Genomic DNA, 20,851 nt, shown 5'->3' with positions numbered 1-20,851 from the left:
TATAGAAAAATGTAATCGTGCTTATAAAGACTCCACTCCAAAGAAAATTGTATTACTGATGTTTTTAACATGTTTTTGTAGCATTTTTCATATAATGGAGGATATTTATAAAGAAAGTTAGCATGACAATAGTATTTATAAGTATTTCTTTAATCAAATAATTATGAATCAGGAGCAGACGCAAGAATGTCATTTAAAAAAATTCTGAACTCTGCCCAGGACGCTATTTTTTTCCACATAGACTTCACCAAAGCTATCAGCTAAACTCTACAACATCAATAATTGTTGTTGTTGTTATTAATTTATAAAGCGTATTTTTTATTTATTATCTATTTACTGGTTTTATAGAGCTATGGTATCCAGGTAATTTCCCCTGAAACAGAAAAAGAAAAGAAACAGAAAAAAGGTCATTTCCTCATTGTCACACAATGATTGTGTGATCAATAAAGTTTTATTTTATTTTACAAATAACTTTACAAAACTCGTTTTTACATTTTTGTACAAAAAAAGGCTATATAAAAATAAAACGATGGGTGGCAACATTTGTCATTTTCAGCAACAACAAAAAAGTATACATGTGTATATTTATAAAAAAACGTGATCGGTTATGAACTGTCGAAAAGCAGATGAAGGGAATAGTGGGTTGGTTTTAGCAATGGCGCGTGATTGGCCAGCTACAGCTAAAGCCCAACCTCGCTCAGCAGCGATTCATCGAAGGTAAATCCACACTGGCAAAGTTGTGGGAGTTGCTTGTGACTTTTGCGCGTCGAGCTACAAGTCGCAGACGCAGTTTGCTCAAGAGAGATTAGCAGAAGTGATGCTAACTCACTGCAGCGCTGTGGTGACGAGGCAGGGCTCCCAGGACTAGCTTGCTTCACCGCGGACTCCGCGGTTACCCTCTGCTCTCCGATGACTTCCTTCATCTCGGACTGGATTTGGAGCGAGAGATTCTGGCTTCCCGAAAATGTGTCCTGGGCCGATTTGGAGAATCCACCACCCGGCGTGGAATACCCCAAGCTGGGTCACATGGTGTACGCTTTGCCTTTGGCGGTGGGGATTTTACTATCGAGACTACTGTTTGAAAGGTAAGTCAGACCTGAAGTTTACCGTTCATCACTTTCATGACTTTTTCCCCCTCCTGAGGCGCGTGAGCCTGTTTGATAACTCGCAGTTGTCTTCTGCATTATACATTGACGGAAACAAAAGTCAACGTTTCACAATTCTCTAGGGGAGAGCCCGTCTCCGCAGGCGTCATGTATCCAAAACAGAGACAGGCTTCTTCCCATGTGACGTGGCATTCAAAGTAAAATCCAGCTGAACCTTTGCAGGAGTCACTGCTGCTGGAGGAGTTAGCATGGCTGTCAGATGATGCTACCTTCAAATCTCTGCTGAGCTTTTTTTTCTCCACCTTTTTTTGGTTTGTTTGATTGTTTAAAGGTTTGTTTCCCAAACTTACTTTCTTGCAAATAAATCAGGTAAATTAAAATCTAGTCAAAGTTCTATTCACCCCAATAAATTCCGATTATGTTGACATGTCTCCAAGTTTTTGCCTATCTTGAGGTCAGCTCAACCGGATTGTCTTGTGACACCTATTAGTATTTTGGTCTGGCCCGTCCTGCCGTACTCTCACATGACGGGTCATCTTGGTCTGTTTGGATCTACATTCTCCAGGGAACTCGTACTTCTTGAATTTGCCCTATAGCCATGCTTTCTTTCTCCACCCCTGGTTAGTTGGAGTCAGTTGGCTTACTATAGTTTTTTGACTGGCTCAATCTCACTCATAATACATGCAATCCCTGTGACCCCACCCTCTCTTTTTTTGCACCTCTCTGTGTGTACACAGGCTAGTGGCCAAGCCCTGTGCCCACATACTTCAGATTCAGGCGGGAGTGCCTCGGCGAGTTCAGCCCAACGCCGTTCTGGAGAAGCTGTATCAGTCCAACACGGTACACAAGCACTGTGTTTCTCCACACGCTAGCAGCATGGATGGCATTATTGCACGGGAGCAGCACCTCACCACAGTCTCCCAGTTACACATTCAGTGAAGACCTTGTTCTGTGTTATGCAAGTGTTTACTCTCAGGGGAAGCCTTTTTTGATCTATCCGTGTTCTTCCCAGTCTCCGAGCTCGAGGGACCTGGAGGGACTCTCCAAGCAGCTGGACTGGGATGAACGGAAAATCCAGAGGTGGTTTCGCGTCCGTCGGAACCAGGACAAACCCAGCATGCAGACCAAGTTCTGTGAGAGCATGTAGGTCACTAAAAACGCTGTACTTCTGCTCCACACGAGTGAAACATGTGACATGATTGACAAATCTGTAATCAATGACATAATTAAACAGATGGCAGCAGATAATAACAAAATAAGAATGGGATTTTACATATTACTTGCTTAAATTCTTAGAATGAGTAAATATAATCTCATAAGGAGAACACAGTCATTTAAGTCAGGCATACAGCCAAGTTAAGGTCCAACCACATCATTTGAAAGGTTAAGATCTGGACTTTGGCTGTTGCAACAGTTTTCCTTTTCGTTTTATAGTGAACCAGTTATAGATTTCCACAAAGTTACCCTATCTGCAGATCCAGAGTTAATACAGCGATTTTGTACCCAAACTGCATCTAATCGTGAGGTACAAATTAGGCAAATGTGTTTTAACTTTACGTTTCTGTTACGGACGCGTTTCAGGTTTTGCCGTTGTGAGGAATGTTTGTAAAACGTCTCTGCATTCCTATCAGTTTAGTTAATGTTTCCTCTGAACAAGTTACATCCTCATTTAGGCCCATTGCTTTTGTCTGCCTCCAGGTGGAGATTCACCTTTTATCTGCTGATTTTTATCTATGGCCTTTCCCAATTGTGGGTGGTAAGTTCAACTTAGCGCTCCATTGACATTTCAGCTGTGACTTTTGTTGATGTGAAGTGGTTCTTAACTTTATATTTTAACAATATGTAGTCTTTTACGGAACATTTCATTCTTGCTTTTCTCTCTAAATCATTTACTTTACAAACTTTCCTTTATTTAGTCACCTTGGATGTGGGACACCAGACAGTGCTGGCACAACTACCCTTTTCAGGTGGATATATCTATGTTTTAAATGAATTCCAAAGGCAGAATTATGCAGTTGTGATGATCTTGTACCTTCAGCAGTATTTTGTTGCCAGGCCATTATAAAAGCCACATTAGTCAGAGGTGTGTTTTGTTTTTACTTCCCTATAAAGCATCGGAGTCCTGGGCAGTTCTACTACTACCTTGCAGAGCTGGCTTTCTATTCGTCTTTGATGTTTTCCCAGTTTACAGACATCCGACGTAAGGTGAGACCATAGCAGCTAAACGCCAACAGCCATGCTGCCTTGTCATAGTTGCACATACATGTTGGAGTTTGTTTCAGGTTGAAATTGGTCTTAAAAGTGACACGACTCCTTAAAAATGTCCATAATACTTAAAAAATAATTTGTACATTTATTTTTCTTCCTTCTCGCATTGCTGCAAACAGTTGAAACAACTTTACAAATAAAGCAAATACACAGAAGTTTCTCTTTTTCCTTAACTCAACTACCATAAACCCTTTTACACTTGAAATAAGAAGGCCTGACGCTCACAGCCAGATTAGTCTATTTACTTACAGATCAGCGTAGGTGTGTTTGTGGGATTTTTTTAATGACACTTTTCCACACTCATTCAAAAAGTAGCCATTACAAAAGGATTATTATTGTAAAATAATGTAGCTACAAGGCTTTAGTGGTTTTAGAGATACTTAAACAAAACTGTTGAAGTCTTTGGAAGAAAATTATACAAAGTGAGAGAAAAATAAGTGCATCTGCCTTGAATACTTTTGTTAATTTGTTTAAAAAAAAGTAAGTTTGAAAGTAAAAAAAAAAGGGAATATGTTTGGTGGACAAGTAAAGTGAAGCTAAAACTCTATTAGTACGGTAGATAGTTCAGTTATAAGTTATGTAAGGGTTAATGGCTGACGAAGTGTGCATTATCACTTTTTAACGCACGCTGTGGAAGCCTGAACTGTCCGACGCGAAGCGGAGGATGGTTGCAAAAATCCATGCTTATACCATGGTCACTTACAAAAGAAATAAATATTAAACAGTTTTTAGTCCTTAATTCCTGAAATTCCCCCCGATTTTGATCGCTTTATTTCACGAAAAGCTGACTATTTGTTACGTGGTGTGTTGTCATGGTAACATGACAAGGCACTGCACCACTGTTGCAGTCAAGATTCGGCGATATAAAGCGATATAGATATCTATGCTGATCGTCCTGATGGGTTAAATAAAGCATCAGTTCAGAGAGAAAATTCACCTCTTACCGCTTTTTTTTGTCCAGATGATGAAGCTAAAGTTTGTTTTAGAGAAGCCAGCGCAGTGATTAAGAACAATTATGCTATGTGACCGGAACTATTTTTTTAGGCGTGGTATATCACTGTGGTAAATCACTATTTAATGCACACCCAGCAACCAATCAGAATCGAGTATTCACCCAGACCATGGTATAAGCCCATGTTGGAAATGGACCAATCTGAATGAACCCACTACACTTGGATGCCATACTTTTTGTGTTTTCATGTCAGCATAATGTGCCTCCTCTGACACATTATGACACACAAATGTCTGTGATGCATCTACCAACACCTGTGAAGAGAAATGACCGCATGCAGTTGTGGGTTTGTGTGAAGTGACTCAAGTGTTTACCGGCACCGGGAAGCTGATGCTTACACAAACCTAGACCACCCGCTTTTCTCTCTGTTGTTCTGGGAAAAAAGAGAAAGTCAACTTTTTTGTTTTGTTTTAGTAAATAAAGGGAAGGGTGTATATTATCTGAAATGTGTTAACAAACTACAAAAGCCATTTAAAGGCTTTGAAAGGGATTCAAGCATTTTTAGTGCATTTGATGTTCACCTTAAGGCTGCATGCGACAATTTCAATTATTCTCCATTTCAACCATTTTTAATACATTTACAAAAAGTCTTTTGATTTTTATCCATAAACGTCAACAGGACAGTATTTTATGTCATTTGATCTTCCAGTTTGCAGAATAATTGACACTCATTCATATACTCATCTTTCATTCTCATGCCCCTACTTTTTTTTGTTTGTTTGTTTTTCTTTTCCTACGACAGGATTTTTTCATCATGTTTGTTCACCACTTGGCCACCATACTGCTTATCACTTTTTCCTATACCAACAACATGGTACGGGTCGGCACTATGATCATGTCTCTGCATGATGCATCAGACATTTTCCTGGAGGTAAAGACATGTGGGTTGGTGGTGTTATTTTTTTAGTGGGATGTATCTAACTAAGTCTACTAAGTCTGTATGTGAAATTGCTAATTCTTAAAAAAATTGCCGCCTTTTTTACCAAAACATTTTATGAATGTGTATTTATGAATGAATTTTTTTTACAACTGTTTTATTTTAAAATGACTATAACCTTAAAATATTTTAATTTGTTTGAGTTGTGAATAATTCGATATCTTCTTCTTCCTTAAGGCAGCCAAGCTGGCAAACTATGCCAAATACCAAAGGCTGTGTGACAGCATGTTTGTGGTTTTCACGCTGATATTTTTTCTCACTCGACTTGTCGTCTTTCCTTTCTGGTAAGATCCTATCCGTGCATCGTAATTCCACGTCACGCTGAAGTTGTACAAGCTCGGTGACGTCATAGGCGTCTTGTTTTGCAGGGTTATTTACAGCGTACTGTTTGAGAGCTGGGAGATCGTGGGGCCGTACCGAGCATGGTGGCTGTTGAACGGGTTGCTGCTTGTGCTGCAGTGTCTTCATGTCATTTGGTTCTACCTCATCGCTCGTATTGCAATCAAAGCCATTTTCAAGGGAAAGGTTAGTACACCTTCTAGCCTTGTGTTGAGGCAATTTTCTGTTACGGTCAGTTGTCCCTTGGTTTGCTATCGATACTAAAACCTTTTGGTCACTCTGATTTCCTCATGGGGAACTCGTGTACTTGTGTCATCAAGTCAGAGAGGAACTGAAAGTGCAGACATTATGCTATTTAACAATTGTTTTTTTTATGTAGTCAAATACATTCAGATTTGCATTTCATTATCTGAACTTCTGGTTGTAATGTTTGTGTGCAACCTGCGGCTAATCTGAGACAGCAACCTCGGCTAAAAATCGAGGAACGCGTACCACAACTTTTTGAGAAAACTGAAAGAGTTTTTAGCTGGTTTTGGTATGAGACTAGGAATCAAATACTTAAAGTCCCACGCCAATCATCTTTTAATCTATTGTAATGTTTTCCCAGTGGTCTTTTTATTATAATAATGCTGTTTTTAGCTAAAATAAAAAAAAATAAAAAAGTTTATTTCCAGGACATAGTTTCTATAGAGCGGCAGTAGCTCATTAGAAACTCTGCTCTGAGTTGCCGTTGGCGTGGAGCATCTCCGCCCCCCTCCCCATTGCTGAGGGCTCTTTGTTTACACACTTTGCTGCTAGCTTACAGGCCCAACCTAACATTACCGGTGCGTCAAAAAACAGCGGGCAATATCGGAGCTATCCAGCCGTACAGTTTTGATCCAGATGCCAGCTCGGACGAGGAAAACAAAGACCTACGTGGTTCTAGTCGTCTGCAAGTGGATGCGTCCGAATAGATGTTTGTTGTATTTTCTACGTCACACTTGCAAGCTTTTGTCAACTGGATTTTTTCATCTGATTCTGAACGATTTGAGTTGACCAATACTCAGAAATGCAATTTTAGAAATGCATTATTAGAAATGTGTCACAAGAAAATTTAAAAACTTTTCTTCAAAAAAAAAAAAGCATCTGGAGCTGCAAAGGAGGTTAGGTCAGTTTTGTTCCACACACATTTTGCCCTTTCTTTTCTAAACCCCCCCATACTCTAACTATTTATTTTTTTGCCAACTAGCCATTTCAACCATCCAAAACTAATTCTGACTGGAGCAGATTCAGTGTAACAGGGAATTATGGTCTAAACATAAAATATCCAAGTATGTTGAGACGGCTGTAGTTTTACAGAGCATGGGCTCCTAAGTAGTCATGTCTCAACCTGAAGTCCTTATCTCCCTCTGTTTTTCTATTTTTGTTTTGTTTTCCCCCACAGGTGGCTAAAGATGACCGCAGTGACGTAGAGAGCAGCTCAGACGAAGATGTTTACTCCAACAGTCATGGGAACCCCAATCACAAGAAGACCTAAAGGACAGCAGAGCCAATTGTGACTTCAATAGAGGAGGGGTGTTTGTGTGTGGCGGGGGATCATTTATTTCCAATTTTTTCCAACTTTTTCCAGAAGTGCCTGTCAGACCCACTTCTCTATGCTGACATTTTTTTGTTTCTCCAAAGTGAGGTGCTGAGATTTTCAGGAAAGTGCGGCACCCAAACTTTTGAGTTTTCCAGCACGATGTTTACACTTGTTTGCAAGCGGCAGCAGAAAGTAAAGTTTGTTTGGGAAAAGAAAAATCCCACACTGCAAATGCTCTGAGTTTAGGATTTACTACATTGAAACAAATGCTTATAGTACTGCAGAGAAAAAGGAAATCGCTGCATCAAATGTGTATGTTAATGTAAGGTTTTTGTGTGTGTATATTCTAATTTAAGAATACCAAGAAATTCATGCTGAATGTGCTGCTTCACCTTTTGTACTTATGACATCAAATACCAAAAATCAGAAGGACTACTTGATGACAAATCAGTGTATGAGTCTACTGTCTTTCAAAATGCAATGGAAAAAAATGAAAGTTTTTGTACATCTGCTAGTTTATTGTTGGATCTTTTTTTTTTCAGACTGAATTGTCATCTGCATTCTCAATTGTTTCCCTTTTCAGAGATAAAACTGGTTTGACAAAGACTCAAGTTTACTTTGAAAATAAAAAAAAGTATCTTCAGGGAAATTGGAGTCAACTTCCTAAAAGTTGTTTTTCTGTTCTGCCAGCTTCTGCATTGCTTGACAAGTGCATCTCTGGGTCCCATTTGTCACTGGGAATGGTCTCTAGGGTCAGGTTTTTCCTGGTGCATTTCTGAGTGCATTACCGCCCCTAGTTAAAGTTCACAGCTAATCACAGAACCGGTTTGTTTCTAAGTAAAATGGCCAAATTCATCTTTACACTCCAGACTTCCATCAATGGTTTCGATGAATCAGTCATTCCTGTAGCTTTTTTTTTTTTTTTTTCCTGTAGCCTCTTTTGCCGTCTCGTCCGGCCTTCGCAGATTCGGATGGTTCAGGACGTCCAAAAATAGAATGTGCAGTTGGGAAACGAAAAGACACTATAGTTTGCATGAATTTTCAGACCTTTTGCAAAAGGGGAGAGGTGGAGAAACACGACCGGTTAGGCTTTGTGGCTGTCCGCTCTCACCGTCCTCAAGGCAAAAAGGCTTTTTCATTATTCAGTAAGGGAAGATGAAAACCTACAAAATACGTCATTAGAATGATGTGTTTTTGTCTAGTCTTTATTGCAGGTGTCGTGGCTCCATAAGCACTCCAGTACAGAGAGAAAACAGAGACCACAAGTCAAAAACAGGCCTACTGGTGACCTCGGCACATTATCTGCTACTGAGTGCAGGAATCAAGCATATTTCTGCAATACAATATACATGCGTATAGAATCCATTAAATGCATAATAAAAAGATCATAAAAAATATTATGGAACCCCTGTTCACCACCACACCTCCTGAGGCAAATAGGTGTTGGCCTCCTTCAGTATTGGATTTTTCCATTGGCTACCATGCCTAGAACATCCTCACTGAAGTCATTGTACCTCAAGCTGAAAGTGAAACCATTCTCAGATTAGAAGAAGTGTCATTTTCTCGATAACTTCTAGTTAAAATTACCAATAGGTTTAAATAAACCATCCGCACTTTAAGTCCTGCATGACGTCGCTGTCCTGCATGACTTGAACGAGCGCCGGCACAGAGACATCCGTCAGGGAGTTGTTTCTCATCTCCAGGCTCTTCAGAGTCTTGGTGGCTCTTATAGCAGCACACAGGTCAACGACGCAGGCATCCGTCAAACCAGTCATTTCAACACTGCAATACAGAGGTAATGGTTTTTAGAAGAAAAATAACAAATGCTTTGTAATGTCATCTTTCTCTGTCAACTCACTCCAGCTCCTCCAACAAGCAATTTGGGTGCGCAACAGCCTCCCAAAGATATTTGGCCCCTTGGTCTCCCACGTCATTGATACCCACACTCAGGGATCTAAGCGTCCCGTTTATCCCTTGTGCTATCCTAGGCACTTTACCATTGGGAGTTGGGTCATCTAGACCCACTAGACAGTGCTCTGAACCTTTTTTCTTCAATGATTTGTGATCTTCACTGGTGTCCATGGATTACATGAAATCTTTCCACCTTTATCCACCTTTGTCATGGTAGGGAGAACACGTCAATGTAAGGGTGGGGTCATCTAAGATAGCACAAGGGTTATTAGGAGTGACGCTAGCTCCTTGAGGACGGACTGAGATAACCCGCATCGTTTCAGACTGTTGGGTGAAGCAGAGTGTTGGTTAACGCACACGTAAATGAATCAGAATTACTTTCAAAAAGCAATGGAAAACTACAGTACTGCTGCTCAGGCTGGGTTCAAAAAGGTCAAATCTCCCAAAATACAACACAGATTCATTCAGTTCATTAATAAATGTTTCTTTTCAAGGCAATGAATTGTATCTTTAAGCATAAACTCCTTTCAGGTTGGTTTTAAATGTTGTAGTTTCCATTAAAGAATATCCCACTTTTGTACACTTTAAACCAAGACTTACATAGATTTTTTTCCACAACCAAAAAGAATTGGCCTTTTAAGGGAGTAAAAAAATGAGTTGCTATATTAAATTAAGTTAAATAATAAACATTGGTAGTTAAAATCATTCCTAGTTAAGAGTTAGGGACCCACAAGAGTTTTTCAATCGGGCATCCGGGTTGGTGTAAGCCTTGGCAGAGTAGCAGCGCCCCCTCCTGGCCCAAATCATTCACCGACAGATCCAGCTCCAACAGCGAGAAGTGCTCTGACTCCAGGGCTTCTTTCAAGTAAGAGCAGCATGTGCCTGTTAGCTCATTATCAAACAGTCTGTAAATAAAAATCACATCAGGACAGATGTCAGGAACATCCTTCACAGCAGGATCTTGTGAAACAAAAAATAAAAGGCACAGAGTGGAATTTTGTCACCTTAGAAAAGACTTACATGAGGCTGTGCATCTTACAAAGCGAGTGCTGCAGAGATTTAGACAAAGCTTTCACTCCACTGTCTCCAATCTTGTTGTTTGTGAGGTTCAGTTTTCTCAGCTGGGATTGACCGGAGCATAGAGCTTCTGCAAAAGCCTCCATGGATGCGGCAGTCAAGTTGCACATCTCCATGCTTTAAAAAAAAGAAGCTATTTTACTTGCGTCTAATGTATTCACTCAAAAATATTCAGGCGTTTTTTACATACTCAATCTCTTGTAGTCTGCAGCGAGGACAGTATAGTGCTTTGCACAGTTTTCTGAGGCCATCATCTCCGATCTGATTATACCTGATCACCAGCGTGCACAGCTGAGAGGTCTGATAGGTCAGCAGAGAAACCAGGTCTTCACAGCAGCCTTCTGTCAGGTTGCAGGCATGAAGGCTAAAAGCAAAACATGAACACAACCATGCATACATATTCACACACTGATTGCAGCTCCACTACCACGCAAGGCAATAGATAACCTGTCACCAACAAAAGCAATGTGGGGTGTCTTGCCCAAAGACACTTGGATGGGTGGGCAGAAACGCTTTAAGATCATTCTTCTTACCTGAGCTTCTGGAGCTTGCTGTTTTGGAGTGATGTGCTAAGAATGTTAAGCATTTCATCACTGAAGTGGGAATTGGACAGACTCAGCTCGCTGACGACTCCACTGCTGAGAGCTGAGGCCAAGTGAAGGATGGCTCCTGTGCTAAAGGTGCAGTGTGAAAAGCTAGGGTGGAAAGAACATTTTTCATATCATACTAACCATCAAAGGAATTATTGAAGTTTAAAAAGTGTTTTTTTTTTTAATTAATCAGGCTTACGTCAGAATGTGTGAGAGACTCATGGTTGGAGCCAGGACTTTTGCCATCTTTGTGAAAATGTTTGTGCTGGACAAACTGAAAGTCGGTATTGTATGGAGAGACATGGCAACGTAGTTCAGAGCCACGCCGTCCAAGAGACTCAGGTTTTCATGGTAAACAACGTCTTGTGCTGAAGGGGTGATGATTTCCTTAACCAAAGCTTCATTCTGTACTTGGTGTAGCAGATGAAAACATCTATAATGTTTGGCTTTCTCATATCCCCTCAGTGCCTCTGTTGAGCTGCTTTTCAACCAGTACCTGAAATCCTTGATCTGATCAGGGTTTGCTTTTCCCAGCAGGGTCTCCAGTGGTCTACATTGGACTTCCTCTGAGAGCCCAGACAAGAAGAAATCTAGAAACTTTGCCCTCTTTTGGTGTTTTTTCAGCAAATGTTCTACACCTTCATCTGTTGACTCGCTCAAGAAGAAGGCTAAAGCCAAGAGGAACTCCTGCATCAGTTGGGATTGGAAGGAGAAGGTGCATTTATCCGACCCCAGGTCCCCGTCTACGATCAGGAAAGCATCAACTGAAGTAAGAAGCTGTGGACAGCCAATGGATTTTATTGACTCCTTGGTGTTTGAGTGTTGGTCAAGCAAGCAAAGGGAGGCCATCCTGCCGAGGGCCAACACAAGCGCTCTGACGCTGGCTTCATTCAAACACAGCGTCTTCATCAGGTGGACCAGAATGTCTACAAACATCTGAGATAAAGTCTCTGGAAGTTTAGCACCCGAATCCAGGAGGAGCTGGTAAATTGAACAAACTGTCCAACAAAACCTTGGAGAAGAACAGAAGTCGTAAAATTCTAATGTCCTTTCCATGTGGAGTAAGGCTTTGTCAGCATTGGCATCCTTAAAGAAATTTTTAAAGTAGATCTCTCTCTGTGGTTTTGAAAAACCCAGCACTTCTATGCGAGTACCACTCAGATATTCAAAGTTGCCTGTTGGCCTGGTGGCCACAATGAAGGCAGCTCCTCTGAGCATGGACCTGTGAAGCAGGCTGGCCACCAAACAGGAGACAGAGGCCTCCTGGTTTGGGTCAGAGCAAAGGGCATGGATGGAGGGATCTAGACTGTGCCTGTACTGATCAAGACTGTCAAGTACAAACAAAACCTCCTCAGACCTCTTTGGTACCACGGCCGCAGAACCAGCAGTGAATGAAGGGTGACTGCTTTGCAACAGAGCCTTTAGAGAAAGTGTACCTTCAAAGGAATTGAACTCTCTCAAGTTGAAGTGGAAAACAAATGAAAAACTTTGAAGACGCTTGTCTTGGGCCCAGTCCACAGCAAGCTTTTGCAAGGCGGTGCTTTTACCTGATCCTTCTGGCCCGATGAGTACGACGCTTCTGATCTCATCGAGCAGAGCAGCCTCCACGGCACAATCAACAGTGTTGTCACCCTGGACTGCCCCGGCGAGTAGTGGTATGTACTTATTGCCCCTAATTACTATACAGTGATAGGACTCTCTCCACCAAGTAATGCAGATGTCTCCTTTGTCCGCAGCATTTGAGTCAGCACAGCAGCTTTGTCCATGCTTCGAATCACTGAGAAGCACAGTTACAAGAAATGAAAACAATCTTTTCCTAACAAAACCACACTGTAAGATCAACTATTTTTGTGATCTGAGACCTGTACGGTACTTCAAATAGTTATTTTAAAAATACAAAGTTACCTTGACAGGATTGGTGATGGAAAACAGACAAAACTTGATGTAAAAAGTCTGGGTTTTTTTTTTAAAGTTCAACGTGGGGTTCCTGTGTAAACCGTGACTACAGGCCAAAGTATGCAAAAAACAGGAAGTGCAGTGGACAACTGAAACCCTGAATTAGGTCTTGCAGGAAAGGAGACCTTAGGGGCGGGGTTTCAAATCTTCCGATTTACATTAAATAATCAGCTATGGTCATAATGTCAGTACAAAGGCTATGTGTCAATAGGTTAGATTCAGACTTTAACACATTTAATACATTAAAACTTTCAACTTGATTTTCTAGATTTATCTGAAAAAATGTTCTTCATGTTTAAATGCAAACATAAATAATATGCTACAGTACAAGAACTGTTTTTTTTGTATGAAGGAAAAAAAATCAGGAAATGTTCAGTTTAAAATCAAATAAAATCAATCTTTATTGATATAAACAATGTTGCAAAAAGTGCCATACAATACAAAAAAAAAAATAGACAGTGACCCCCCCCCCCCTTATTTCTCCCACCCCCTGAACCCATAAAACATGAAGTAAATATTGGTTGAAAAGCCAATGAAGTATACGGGTGGCCCAGCTTGTGGCAGTTTCCAAGAGTGGATATAATGTTGACTTTTTTCGTCCTTTTCTCTATTCTTCTATCACCCTCTATGCATTGACAGTCACACACATCCAAATGGTTTAAATACGAGTTACTCTCAAAGCAAAGATGAATACCCGTTTAGCCTTAGCCAAAAGCAGTCTATTTGAGTGTACCACAGGTATACTTGGTCTATGGACTAAAAGTGAGGGAGCATTTAAAGTTGTTTTATTATATCCTGTAACAATCCAGCTAGCAGGTCACTTTAGCGGGGATACAAGAGCTAAGCCGCCTCAGTGGCTTCATCCGTGAGCTGTCCTTGTCCAATTCGAGGCACGACCCCGAACAGTGTCAGTTGGGAAGATGTAGACAAGGAAGTAATATCGCCTTTTCAGCATCAAAGTCCATTTATTCAAACACACCACAAACAGCCAAACAGCATGGAAGTCACTTATGTTCCCAGCCCTCTCACTCATGGTTTTCACCCAAGATTCCTCACTTCCCGTGAGTCTGAGGGGCTGAAGGCGGGGCTAACTCCTAGGTTGCTACACTGCCCCCACTAGGGTTAAGTGTCCCCACAACCCTCACATAGCTGAGAACCAAACAACACAGACAGTAAAACACACTGGCTGAAGACTCATGCTCACAATTCTGGGTTCCAACCACCACCGTGCAACAATCTTCCTCCCAGCTAGCTGGGTTCGCACACCTGTTACTGACACAGTTCCGTGCCAGTAGGTGCCCAGCCAGCAGAATCAAGCACTGTCCCCACAGCGGTGGCAATACTACCCTCAGGGTCCACGTCGCCTTGGTGGAGTAGACTCTCTCCAAGTGAAGAGCTGCACATCAGCAGCGAAGGTCCCCAGGTGTTCGTTGTCTCTATGGCGACGAAACTCTAGCTGCTGTCGGTTCCGTTCTGTCGAACCCTGCTCTCCAAAGCGTCGCTCTAATGCTGCTGTCAGTGCCGACAGGTCTCGCAGCTCTGCAGATGAGAGGTCCAGCAGTACCTGGAGTGTAGCGCCCTCCAACGCCAGGCCTGGGTGTGTAACAAGTCTCCTCGGGACTCCAGCCCTCATAGCCGGTCGCCAAGTTGACCTGAGCCAGGTGTGGTTCCAGTGGTGTTAAGCCATTGCATTGTGAAAGTTTGACTGGGCTGCGCACCGTCATCATCAGACTGCTCTGGACGGTTCATCACTGGCGTGGATACCTGCAGGGACTCGCAGGGACAGGCTGCAGATGATGGCGGGTGCTCGTACCATCAGGGAGATGATTTCGCCCTTACTGTCACAGTTGTCTCCATGATGGGAATTTGTTACTCCATCTCAGCCATCTCTTGTTCCATGTCGTCGCTCTTCATGGCATAGCAGAATTGGCTAAGGATCACACTTCTGACACAAATGTGTTAACCCAGCTGGAACATCACTATAGCAGAAACACGAGAGCCAAGCTGCCAATTAATTGGCTTCATTGGAGAGCTGTCCGTGCTCTTTACACCACATGACCCCAGCCAGTGTCAGAGAGGAAGAAGTAGTCAAGAAGCAAAATCTCCATTTCAGCATCACTGCCCATTTAATTGAATACACAACAAACAGCCAAACAGCATGGATGACACTTCCGCTCCCCAGCCCTCTCACTCATGGTTTTCACCCAAGATTCCCCACTTCCCACGAGTCTTAAGGGCTGAAGGCGGGGCTAACCCCCAGGTTGCTACAATACTATCTATACATTGTAAATCTAAAACTTATATTGGTCTACGAACGTATGCAGTTAGAATACTTCCTACACTACATGGCCGTGGTCTAAAATTCACCTGCTAAACTTATACTCAAGTATACTTTATAAAATATACCTCAGGTGTACTACTTTTTGCTAAGGGTATGAGTAAAGTATTTCCTTAGTTTTATTCAGGACAAAGCAAAATATAAATATTTGTTTAATGCTTCCTGTGTTAAATTAATTCCCATCATTATTTCAATAAAGATAATACCAACCAACAACTGGAGTTTGATGTTTTAGTGATATTAGTTTGGATGTCAGTGTTTTTCAAGAACCCATTAAAGAAGCATGCACTCTGGTGTACATGCTGATTCAGCATATCCCACAACAGGTGTGCATCAAAATCTCTCTGCAACACAAGTGATTAATTGGGCTTCAAAGTGGTCGCCATTAATTTCCCAGCAGTGCTGCTTTACAAAAGCTGTTATTAAAGGAAGAAGTAAATGTCTGTTGATCACAGATCTATATATATGAAAAAATGATTTCTGCTTCAGCTGTATGTTGTATCATGGGTCTCTATTATCTTGATTAGAAGGGCTCCCGACTTTGGTGATTGAACAGGGGTGACTGCTGTGAAAAGAACACAAAAGTCAAAGAAAACTCACAACTAAGCTTTGCAGCAAAGTTCACTGAGCTACCTGTGAAATACTCACCTCTGGCAACCCCTGCTCTGATGTTGAGAAAGGATGGATTTTGAATCCTGGGAATAAAGTAAGAAAAAGATTGTGTGAACACTGCTAAATGGTAGAGAAATTTACATTAGGCAGACTGCAGGGAGCAACGTTTTGACCGTCTAACTGCAACTTTATGAGAGTCAAAAAACGTAAACACTGGCATGCTAAAAGCAAACGTTTTTATCTTGTAAATAAAACTAGTAAACTGGTAATCATTTTCCTCCTGTTCAGTCATAAATGGTTATCAAGGACTTAAAATGAAAAAGTTTAAATTTGGGCAGATAGCTCAGTTGTTTGTGGAGGACTGGTACATGGGAAACCAGGGTTTGATTCCCAGAGGGCGCAATGAGATTCGTTCGATGTGGGTCCTTGGACAAGACACTTCATGCTACTGCCTTACTATGTAGCCAAGGGGACCCAAGTCTGGGTCTTCCTGTGCCGGTCCCCAGCCTGGATAAAACACACGGTTGTGTCAGGAAAGACTTCTGGTGTAAAAATCTCTGCCAAACCATATGTGCGAATCAGTGAGAGCTGATTTGCTGTGGCGACCCCTGAAGGAACATGCCCAGAGGTGAAGAACAACAAGACTAGTTAAGAATCCAGAGGCACATCTTACTTTTTCTCCTCTTCTTCCAGTAGTTTCATGTATGTGGATATCTCCATCTCCAGACCCATCTTGACATCCACGAGGCCCTGGTAATCTCTGATTTGGTTTGCCATGCTAAGCTTTGCGCCACGCAAAGCTTGCTCCAGATCCTTGATGTGGCTTTTGGCTTCCATCACAGCCTTGTCCCCTCTCTGTTCCACCTCAGCGAGCCATCTATTGCTGGAAGAGATCTGCACAGAAGTGAAAATAGAACTAAATCTGAGAATCTTTCTTTCTTTCTTTTGGACGTTTTTGTTCAGATTTAGTGAAACAAGTACTCATAGTTTTCTACCTGTGATGATACAGCTTGGATTTCCATCTCAATATGCCGGATGTTTTCTTTAAGTTCAGTTACTTTGTTTTTGTTGTCATGTAGCTCTGTGTCATTCCTGCTTGCTTCAGCTGCCATGTAATTTAACTGATGTAAGTTGAGACCAAAGAGAGAGACAAAGAGAAACCAACAATTAGGGCGTTTTCAAGACAAATTCTTGTGAAGACAGATGAGTGTTTGCCTTACACAAAGGAGAATATGTTTGACTCATTTTACTATGTCAAAAACCTCAAATATGCAGGAAGTGTAAAAAAGAGTATAGGTCTGTCACTGTAAAACAAACTGCTGCCTGTTTTGTGGACTTTGGCAGTTGTGCATGTTGGAGGAAACCCAAAAATGTTGCTGCAATACCCCTTGTGCTCTCCTATGACCCCAGCCTTACGTTGACGTGTTCTCCCTACCATGACAAAGGTGGATAAAGGTGGAGATGATTTCATGTAATCATGGACACCAGTAAAGATCACAAATCATTGAAGAATAAAAGGTTCAGCGCACTGTCTTGTGGGGTCTAGATGACCCAACTCCCAATGTTAAAGTGCCTAGGATAGCACAAGGGATAATGGAAAATCCCCACCATTCATTAAAGCCAGGCGTCATACCCCTGTTTCAAATATTCACCTTCGCCTTGTACCAGCTTTCCACTTCTTCACGACCATGAGCAACAAGGCTTTTATAATGAGCCTTAACTTCCGACATGATGTCATCCATGTTTAGCTTGCGACAGTTGTCCATCTCCACCACCACGGATGAGGGCGCCACTCTCTGCTGCTGCTCATGCAGCTCCTTTTAGAGGAACGACATGGAAGAAAGTGAAATTCAGAAGAAAATACTGTCACTTCATTTTTTTTATTCAGTTTTAAGAAAAGCAAATATTGGGGTTATTGTGTACCTCGTCATGGAGAGTCTTGAGGAATTCCTCTTCATTTTCTAATAAAGACAGCTTTTGATGAAGGTTTGCCGTTGACATAGTTGCAATATCCACTTCCTGTTGGCCAAACAGTTCCACAACTTCTGTCAAAGCTTTATCTGTTATGTTTTTATTTCCAAAATCATTCAGTTATAATAGAATAAAGACTCAACTTGCCCAATCAAACCAAATAGGGAGTTGTTATTTACCTGTTTCAACAGGACAAAGGCATTTTCTGCATCACTCCTCGTGTTGTACTCTTGCTCATATCTAAAACATCCCAAACATTTTGTTATCAATCCTAACATCTTTCATATGATCACTTTATTTGTTAAATTAGACTTTGAATCACCAAATTATTGTTTTTTTCTCTCACCTTTCCCTGTATTCTTCCACCTGGTGATGCAAAGCCTCCCTCTGCTCCTCGCAGTGTTTATTGGATGTCATCAGATCATCCAGCTTCCTTTCCAGGTGGGTGATGTACAGTTTCAGTTTGGACTCTATGTTGGAGTGAGAGTCAGTCTGCTCGTTCAACAGTTTCCATTTGGTTTGCAGCATTTTGTTCTGATGCTCTAGGGTTCTAACCTGAGCACAAGCAAAAAAGCAAAACCTTATTTAGAAATCATTATCTCTGAGCTACAGACATCAGATCAAAGATCAGTAAAGAAGCCTGTCAAAATTCACAGAGGTCACAAAAATGGTCCAACATCTCGTTTTGTTTTGGCTTCTTCTTACCTTATCAATGAATGAAATAAAGCGGTTGTTTTGAGTCCTGATCTGCTCTTTCTCTTGGGTGTAAGCAGATATAACACTGGGGTCGATCTCCAAGTTGAGCGATTCAAGGAGGTTTTGATCAGTGGCAACAACCATGGCTGGAGCTACAACACTGACAGGAGCGCTGGTTTTTGGTGAGATGTGGGATCCCATAGATTTACTACTGAATCCCTGAGAGTAAATGGGAGTTCCACGTGTGCTCCTGTGCCTTTTCCTCACACTCATGGCTGTTCCTGACTGGAGATCTCACTGCAGAAGAAGATGGAGAGTTCAGGTGCTGGAGGAGTTTTGTTGAGTGAGCTTGGTCCGTTTTTGCCACTTCATAAAAAGAAGAAGGGTGTGGTGGAATCAAGTTATGTGAATGTAGCTTAACCAGTCTGACACATGTCACATTCTCCCACCTACCCATCTTCAAAGTTGCATTTTTCTTTTTTGAGATGTTATTACTTTATCTCGTTCCACAACTTGATGTGTGTTGCAATTAGAGTTGTTTGGTTGAAAAGGATGCGCATACAAACAAACTTTGAAAAGTGATTTCAAAAGCTAACAGAGTACCAAGTGTTCATGTTTAGAAATGATTCTGTTCATTTCTTTTTGCAGCATCGCTCCTCCTCAAGAAATATCACGGGGGTTACGTTGTCATTCGACTGGCCCTCACAGGACATAAACAAGCTAACAGACCTTTTTATCGTCCTTGTGCAGAAAACGTAAAACAAGTTTTCTTATGAAACAAGGAAGATGAAAAGAGGATAAAGAGAGTTTTTTAAAATGATCTTCAGAACACCACGATGCAAAAAACAAGTCTAGACAACCTCCCAGTTACTATGAAAACAGATGGCAATCTACCCCATACTGAGAATTTCACTAGGATTAATAGAAAAGTATTTTACTCTTATGTTGGCTTTTGGTTTAGTTTGGGGTTCTGTTTTTACCTTCAAGCTGCAGTGTGGTGGTCAACACTTTCCCCTCACATTAAGATGCTTTCTGGTCTACATTCTGCCTGGGTCCTTTTTGCTGGGAGTTATGGTGTCCCTGCACATGAAAAGGTTTTCTTCGAGCACTTCCGCTTCCTTGCAAATTCCAAAAACTTGTTTTGTGAGCTGATTAGAGATACCGAAAATGTCTCTTGGAAGTGTTTGGTTAACTGTCTTTGTGTGTGGCCTTTCGACAGATGGACGACCTGTCTGAGGTGATAGCAAAGAGGAGTTGGGTTCCAACGTTGTTCCTCGTGAGCTACTGCCCTTCTTGTTTTGCAGCTAACGCTGTTTCAGCAATTACTGGTCCCCCTGGATCAGGTCATAAAATGGGCTCACTCAGTCCAGCTACCCAGTAATTACCACAGCAGGGTTAGCTGCAACACAAACAGGGCAGTAGCTCACGAGGAACAGGGTTGGAGTTGCCAAGATTAGACCAGCATGAAAAGTTCAGTTTAAACCAGCTGGTTGTGTACTGTTGAAATAATGGTGTGTGTGCACTCACAATACATACAAAGGACCCTGGTGCCTGGCTCAGGGTGGAGTTTGTAAAGACAATGAACATATGTTAAATATTTTATTGATAAGATTAAAGTATTATGATCTGCATTCAAGAACGCACTAAACGCAATTGGACCAGCAGGGAGGGGCTTCTTCTTTCTCTTTTTCTACTGTTTACTAGCACATGTCCACCACATTCAGTTGGAACAGACTGTGCAAATTGTTGAGGCGGTACAAATCTTGCTCCGAGCTTTTTCTTTCACAACTCTATTCCAATAGATGAAAGACTTGGAGTAATATAATTCCAGCCAGGCAAAAACTGCAATTATTAATTTCTCCTCCATTATCAATTTAGAAATAGCTGGCACCTTTTTAAATTAAAAGGGATGCCATCCATACGTCAGTACCATATCAAAGTTAAGACCCATAAAAGGTCTTAAAAATGTGCACAGCCATGCCTCAAAACAAGAGTTTTGAACTCACATGCCTGAAGCACGCGTTTGCGTGTGTTTACTCAGACTTTTCATTGGAAGTGTTTCAAAAGCAGACGGTTGGCATTTTTAAGTGCTTAAGCACTTGGGTTCTTAACCATGGAATCCAGCCACATAAAGTTGGTTCTGTAAACTTAATTTGCTGGTTTAACTTGGTACTTAAAAATAAATTGAATTTATATGTTTTCCCTTTTAAGACTCCGGCTAATGATGAGAAAGAATAACCTTTTTTCTTGAGCTTAATCAGACTTTTCTTTTTGTATTTTTTGAAACTAAAAGTCTGGAAAAATATGCCTTTTTCCCCACAAAACACGTGATTTTCAAACATAAATATTTTTGAAGAAAACTTGTAAAGAAAGAAAGACCGTGTTGAAAACAACAGTGTTGTTATCAGAGAAAAAGGCTCACTTTAAAGCTTCTTAAGATGCTTTCATGGTACACAGACACTTTTGGTTTTGAGGTC

General features: G+C 41.3%; 3 protein-coding genes across 4 annotated transcripts; 1 reads left to right on the top strand and 2 right to left on the bottom strand.

The window, feature by feature from the left end:
* The first annotated feature begins 696 nt into the window (after positions 1–696).
* LOC101166550 (ceramide synthase 5) lies at positions 697–7,829 on the top strand. Its single transcript, XM_004070520.4, has 10 exons — positions 697–1,085; positions 1,844–1,946; positions 2,119–2,249; positions 2,805–2,862; positions 3,023–3,073; positions 3,219–3,311; positions 5,129–5,257; positions 5,501–5,607; positions 5,692–5,848; positions 7,086–7,829. Exons 1-10 carry the CDS (start codon positions 910–912, stop codon positions 7,176–7,178), a joined length of 1,098 nt encoding a protein of 365 aa, XP_004070568.1. The 5' UTR covers positions 697–909; the 3' UTR covers positions 7,179–7,829.
* A 578-nt stretch (positions 7,830–8,407) lies between these two features.
* LOC101166300 (NACHT, LRR and PYD domains-containing protein 14) lies at positions 8,408–14,481 on the bottom strand. The gene is made up of 11 exons (XM_023956242.1): positions 14,322–14,481; positions 14,024–14,153; positions 11,001–12,578; positions 10,745–10,906; positions 10,402–10,575; positions 10,155–10,328; positions 9,866–10,039; positions 9,404–9,458; positions 9,082–9,194; positions 8,838–9,005; positions 8,408–8,743 (listed from the first exon to the last, which is right to left on the bottom strand). The coding sequence occupies exons 1-11, from the start codon at positions 14,479–14,481 to the stop codon at positions 8,677–8,679; spliced, it is 2,955 nt and encodes a 984-aa protein (XP_023812010.1). The 3' UTR covers positions 8,408–8,676.
* Positions 14,482–14,860: 379 nt separating this feature from the next.
* On the bottom strand, positions 14,861–18,738 carry LOC101166961 (keratin, type II cytoskeletal 8). 2 transcript variants are annotated; one of them, XM_023956682.1, is made up of 9 exons: positions 18,384–18,738; positions 18,025–18,233; positions 17,858–17,918; positions 17,631–17,726; positions 17,360–17,524; positions 16,703–16,828; positions 16,381–16,601; positions 15,744–15,790; positions 14,861–15,660 (listed from the first exon to the last, which is right to left on the bottom strand). In XM_023956682.1, the coding sequence occupies exons 1-9, from the start codon at positions 18,645–18,647 to the stop codon at positions 15,581–15,583; spliced, it is 1,269 nt and encodes a 422-aa protein (XP_023812450.1). In that variant the 5' UTR covers positions 18,648–18,738; the 3' UTR covers positions 14,861–15,580. The 2 variants fall into 2 exon arrangements, with proteins under 2 accessions (XP_023812450.1, XP_011475541.1); XM_011477239.3 differs by having other exon boundaries at positions 14,861–15,657.
* Between the last annotated feature and the right edge of the window lie 2,113 nt (positions 18,739–20,851).

This window comes from Oryzias latipes, chromosome 7 (genome assembly GCF_002234675.1).
Source record: "Oryzias latipes chromosome 7, ASM223467v1".
Taxonomy (NCBI): domain Eukaryota; kingdom Metazoa; phylum Chordata; class Actinopteri; order Beloniformes; family Adrianichthyidae; genus Oryzias; species Oryzias latipes.
Note: the sequence above shows the minus strand (reverse complement) of the source record. Positions and strands in the feature narration are given on the sequence as shown.

What these genes read in the sequence shown, in the direction of transcription:
- LOC101166550 (XM_004070520.4), top strand. Translation starts at nt 910, where the DNA reads ATGACTTCCTTCATCTCGGACTGGATTTGGAGCGAGAGATTCTGGCTT. An exon ending in GGCACAACTACCCTTTTCAG is followed by an intron (nt 3,074 to 3,218) that starts GTGGATATATCT and finishes TTCCCTATAAAG; the next exon opens with CATCGGAGTCCTGGGCAGTT. An exon ending in CATCAGACATTTTCCTGGAG is followed by an intron (nt 5,258 to 5,500) that starts GTAAAGACATGT and finishes TTCTTCCTTAAG; the next exon opens with GCAGCCAAGCTGGCAAACTA.
- LOC101166961 (XM_023956682.1), bottom strand. Translation starts at nt 18,647, where the DNA reads ATGAGTGTGAGGAAAAGGCACAGGAGCACACGTGGAACTCCCATTTAC. An exon ending in GTGGAAGAATACAGGGAAAG is followed by an intron (nt 17,919 to 18,024) that starts GTGAGAGAAAAA and finishes GGGATGTTTTAG; the next exon opens with ATATGAGCAAGAGTACAACA. An exon ending in TCCAAGCTGTATCATCACAG is followed by an intron (nt 16,602 to 16,702) that starts GTAGAAAACTAT and finishes ACTTCTGTGCAG; the next exon opens with ATCTCTTCCAGCAATAGATG.
- LOC101166300 (XM_023956242.1), bottom strand. Translation starts at nt 14,481, where the DNA reads ATGACGGTGCGCAGCCCAGTCAAACTTTCACAATGCAATGGCTTAACA. An exon ending in TGCCCGATTGAAAAACTCTT is followed by an intron (nt 9,459 to 9,865) that starts GTGGGTCCCTAA and finishes TTCACCCAACAG; the next exon opens with TCTGAAACGATGCGGGTTAT. An exon ending in GACGTCATGCAGGACTTAAA is followed by an intron (nt 8,744 to 8,837) that starts GTGCGGATGGTT and finishes TTTCACTTTCAG; the next exon opens with CTTGAGGTACAATGACTTCA.